Below are 5289 nucleotides of genomic sequence, written 5' to 3'. Positions count from 1 at the left end.
CTCAGCACAGCAGAGCCATTTTAACTCTTAATCAACTTTTTTCTTTTTATTTCACAGAACAAATTCTCCATTGGTTTTTTAATTTTCGAAGACAGCACTGATTCAAAACAGTAAAAGAAAAATACTAAGACTCCTATAGAGCCTCTATATTACAACAACTATGTGACAATCTTCAGACTCATGCAGACTTATACAAAATACAACGAAACAGAACAAAACAACACAAAACAAACAATTCTAACTAACTAACTGAAAGCTACTGCAACAAAATATTGAGTGATTTAGAAGGCTCTACCAGAGGGACAACTGCCTTGTCTCTGGTTATAGGTTCACCTTGATAGATTTTTAGTCTCTGGCCATTTACCTTGAACCTCCTGCCATCTTTGGCACATTGAATTTCTATTGCCCCATGTGGAAAAACTTCTACAATTTCAAAGGGACCAGACCATCTTGATTTCAGTTTGCCAGGGAAAAGCTTAAGCCTAGAATTAAACAATAGCACTTTTTGGCCTGGCTCAAAACACCTTTCCTGAATGAGATTATCATGCCATCGCTTCATTTTTTCCTTGTACAACTTAGCATTTTCATATGAGTTCATTTTAAATTCATCTAAGTTGTTTAACTGAAGCAACCTATTCTCAGAGGACTGTTTGTAATCCATGTTCAGCCTTGCAAGAGCCCAGTAGGCCTTGTATTCTAACTCTAATGGTAAGTGACATGCCTTGCCAAAAATGAGTCTATATGGTGAGCAACCTATTGGAGTTCTATAGGCTGTTCTATAGGCCCACAGGGAGTCTTCTAGCTTTAGTGACCAGTCCTTTCAAGACTATAGCTACAAGAATGTATTTATTACCATTTGAAGGGGGGAAGGGACCCATGAAATCTATCCCCCACACATCAAACACTTCAACCTCAAGAATAGGATTTAGAGGCATCTCATTCCTACGTGTGATATTGCCAGTCCTCTGACACCTATCACACTTACTAGCTATTGTATATGCATCCTTAAAAATGCTTGGCCAATAAAAGCCAGATTCCAATACCTTGGCAGCAGTCCTTACTCCACCATAATGCCCTCCATATGGGGAGCTATGGCAGCTGTGCAGAATTTGGTTTTGCTCCATTTCTGGAACACATTTTCTCAAAATCTGATCTGCACATTTTTTAAATAAATGAGGTTCATCCCAAAAATAAAATTGCACATCATGGAGAAATTTCTTTCTCTTATGTGTGTTCAAATCATCAGGCAGCACTCCTGCAGCCAAGTAATTGGCAAAATCAGCATACCAAGGGGTGCTTGAGGCACTTATGGCTAACAAAGATTCATCAGGGAACATGTCCCTGATTGGTACAGAATCTTGTTCTGTTTCATTGGACCTAAGCCTAGACAAGTGGTCAGCTATTTGATTTTGGGTGCCACTCCTATTTACTATTTTTACTTGGAATTCTTGTAGGAGTAACATCCACCTAATGAGCCTTGGCTTACTGTCTTTCTTCTCCATTAAGTATTTAATTGCTGAATGGTCTGTGTGTACTATTACCTCAACCCCAAACAAATAGCTCCTGAATTTTTCAAATGCAAATATCACTGCAAGGAGCTCTTTTTCGGTCACAGTATAATTTAATTGGGCACCTTGCAAGACCTTGCTTGCATAATAGATGGAATGAAAAATCTTATCCTTCCTCTGCCCTAGCACAGCACCTAGGGCCCACTCACTAGCATCAGTCATCACCTCAAAAGGCAGGGACCAATCTGGTGCCACAATTATGGGAGCTGAAACCAGTTTGGTTTTTAGCTCTTCAAAGGCCTTCAAGCAAGGCTCATCAAAATTAAAGGGTTTGTTAGCCTCCAGTAGACTACTTAAGGGCTTAGCCACCTTAGAGAAATCCTTTATAAATCTTCTATAAAACCCAGCATGGCCTAAAAAGCTTCTTATGCCCTTGACATCTCTAGGTGGTGGTAGCTTATCAATGAGTGCAATCTTAGCCTTATCTACCTCTAAACCAGATTTTGAAACCTTATGGCCTAGGACTATACCCTCTTGCACCATAAAATGACATTTTTCCCAATTCAAAACCAAATTAGTCTCCTCACATCTCTGTAAAACTCTAGACAAATTCAGCAAGCAATTTTCAAATGAATCTCCAAATACAGAGAAGTCATCCATGAAGACTTCTACATACTCATCAATCATGTCATTAAAAATGGCAGTCATGCACCTTTGAAAGGTGGCAGGGGCATTACAAAGCCCAAAAGACATTCTCCTAAATGCAAATGTGCCATATGGACATGTGAATGTTGTTTTATGCTGGTCTTCTGGAGCTAAGGGTATCTGGTTATAACCAGAATACCCATCAAGGAAGCAAAAATATTCTTGGCCAGCAAGCTTGTCAAGCATTTGATCTATGAAAGGTAAGGGAAAATGGTCTTTTTTAGTGGCTGCATTTAATTTCCTAAAGTCTTGACAAATCCTCCAACCGGTTATGGTTCTAGTTGGAATAAGCTCATTTTTTTCATTAAGCACGACTGTGATACCTCCCTTTTTAGGGACACAGTGCAAAGGACTTACCCAACTACTATCACAAATGGGATATATCACACCAGCATCCAACCATTTAATCACTTCCTTTTTTACAACTTCTTTCATGGTTGGATTGAGCCTTCTTTGAGGCTCAATAGAACTGGCATTTTCATCAACTAGCCTTATCCTATGCATACAAAAAGAAGGGCTAATACCTCTAATGTCAGCCATGGTCCAGCCAATGGCTTTCTTGTGATTTTTAAGCACACTTAGGAGCTGATTCTCCTCATTATTTTTGAGGGCAGCAGCTACAATTACAGGGAGGGTATTATCTCTTCCTAGAAAAGCATATTTAAGGTGAGTTGGGAGTTCTTTCAACTCCACTTCAGGTGGTTCCACAATGGAAGGTTTAAGAGGTTTGGTGACTCTCTCATGAAGTCCTAGGGACTCAAAATGTTTGTCACCAAAGAACTTAGTAGGATAAGACTTCAATGCACATGCATGATCATGATTAGATGCATTATTTTCATAAAATTCAAAAATGGCAGAATCACATGCAGAGTCATTTATTTCCAAATTTTCGTGTAAATGGGCAGCAACTAAAGTATCAATTACAGATATAGCAGAACAATCATCAACATCATCATCTACATATTTCATGGCTTTAAAAACACTAAAGGTCATAGTGTCATCATTTACCCTCATTGTTAACTCTCCTTTTTTCACATCTATCATTGCACCCCCTGTAGCTAAAAATGGTCTTCCTACTATAATAGGAATATTTTCATCAACTTCACAATCAAGGATAATGAAGTCAGCTGGAAAAATAAATTTTTCCACTTTTACTAAAATATTTTCCACTTTTCCTTCAGGGTATACAATAGACCTATCAGCTAATTGGAGAGTTAATGTTGTGGGTGCAGATTTTATTCCTAATTGCTTAAAAATGGAAGCAGGCATCAAATTAATGCTAGAGCCTAAATCACATAAAGCTCTACCAATATACCTATCTCCTATAACACAAGGAATAGTAAAAGAACCTGGATCCTCCATTTTAGGAGGTACTTTTGTAGAGACAATGCTGCTGCATTCTTTGGTCAGTGCCACTGTTTCGAACTCCTCTATTCTCCTCTTTCTTGATAGGATGTCCTTCATGAATTTGATGTAGCTTGGCATGTGTTGAAGGGCCTCCACAAATGGAATGTTGATCTGGAGTTGTTTGAGGATGTCTAAGAACCTTTTAAAGTGCTGCTCCTGGTTTTGTTTTTGTAGCCTTTGTGGAAATGGAATCTGCCTTGCCCTTGATCTTGGTGAAGTGCCTTCATTTTGCTGCGTAGGTTTGGCTGGCTCCTTTGATTTAGGTGCTGATTTTTCTGTTTTTCCCAAATCACCTTGCTCCTTGTTGTTTTCTGAGTCTTGCACTTCAATTACATTAGGCTCTTCCTCTTCTTCAATTGGTTGAACATTTTTTTCTGCCAACTTCCTCAAGGTAGAAGGCCTAATAACATGCTCTGGTTGTTCAACCTCTCTTCCATTTCTCAAATGGAGAGCCTTACAAGATTCCTTTCCCTCTCTCCTTGGTGCTTCAGTATCACTAGGAAGAGTTCCCACCGGTCTATTGCTAAGAGAGGAAGCAATCTGCCCCATTTGTGTCTCTAAGCTTTTTAAGATTGCTCCATGACTTTGAAGCATGGCCTCATGATTTTGCAGCATCCGGTTTGACCACTGATCATTAGGAAGAGGCTGAGCTTCTGCATTAGATTGCCCTTGCTGATCTTGAGGCATTTGTGAGTTGAAACCAGGTGGAAATGGGACTTTTGGCTGATAAGGTTGCTGCCCTCCTTGGAAGGGTTGATTCTGATTTCTATTTCCAACATTTTGATGGTAATTTTGGCCCTGATTCTGGCCAAAATTCCCACTTTGTTGCTGCCATCTGCCTTGGTTATAATTTCCTCTATTATTGTAGTTTTTGTTGTAGTCACCAACATAAAAGGCTGAAGAGGGGTTGCTTGGGCATTCTTCGAAAAAATGAGCTCCATAACAAAGGGAGCAGATTGGTGTTGTTTGAGCCACTTGAGCAGGTGGTTGATGTTTAGTTTCAGCCATTTGCTTGACTAAAACCTTGAAAGTGTTATGCATTGCTGCCATCTCAGCTGCCATGGATGTTATTTCAGTCACTTCATAAAGTCCAGCTGCCTTCTTTGGAGCTTCATCTCTTTGTTCAGGCCATTGGCAGCTGTTTTGGCTTATCCTCTCAAGTGTCTCAAAAGCTTCTGGATACCTTTTCAATAAAAACATTCCATTGGCAGTGGCATCCAAGTGAGTTTTGCCTTGGTGACTCAATCCTCTGTAGAAAATCTGAATGGTAGCCCACTTAGGAAGACCATGGGTGGGACACTTTTTAATCAGCCCCTTAAATCTAGTCCAGCTCTCATGGATTGACTCATCAACATACTGTCTGAACCCTGTTATGTCATCCCTCAAATCACATACCTTTGTGGGTGGGAAAAACCGCATAAGGAAGGCTTCTCCAAGCTCCTTCCATGTGGTGATGGACTGTGCAGGCAAATCTTCTACCCATTCTTCTGCTGCCCCAGCTAAAGAGAAGGGAAACAGCCTCATTCTCATGGCATCTGTGGACACCCCATGAACAGCAAATGTATCGGAAATTTTCATAAATTTCGTAATATGCTTGTGGGGATCTTCCTTGGGTAATCCATGGTATTGAGTCATGGATTGCAGCAGCTGTATCATCCCTGGTTTGAGA

General features: G+C 40.0%; 1 protein-coding gene across 1 annotated transcript; it reads right to left on the bottom strand.

Moving 5' to 3' along the window:
* Positions 1-256: 256 nt before the first annotated feature.
* On the bottom strand, positions 257-661 carry LOC133302814 (uncharacterized). The gene has a single exon (XM_061502637.1). It carries the CDS (start codon positions 659-661, stop codon positions 257-259), a length of 405 nt encoding a protein of 134 aa, XP_061358621.1.
* Positions 662-5289: the final 4628 nt, after the last annotated feature.

The sequence above is a fragment of the Gastrolobium bilobum genome, unplaced genomic scaffold (assembly GCF_033153095.1).
Source record: "Gastrolobium bilobum isolate Gb01-03AN ecotype WA unplaced genomic scaffold, APGP_CSIRO_Gbil_v1 utg30383, whole genome shotgun sequence".
NCBI classification, from domain to species: domain Eukaryota; kingdom Viridiplantae; phylum Streptophyta; class Magnoliopsida; order Fabales; family Fabaceae; genus Gastrolobium; species Gastrolobium bilobum.
This window is presented reverse-complemented; position numbering and strand designations above follow the sequence as displayed.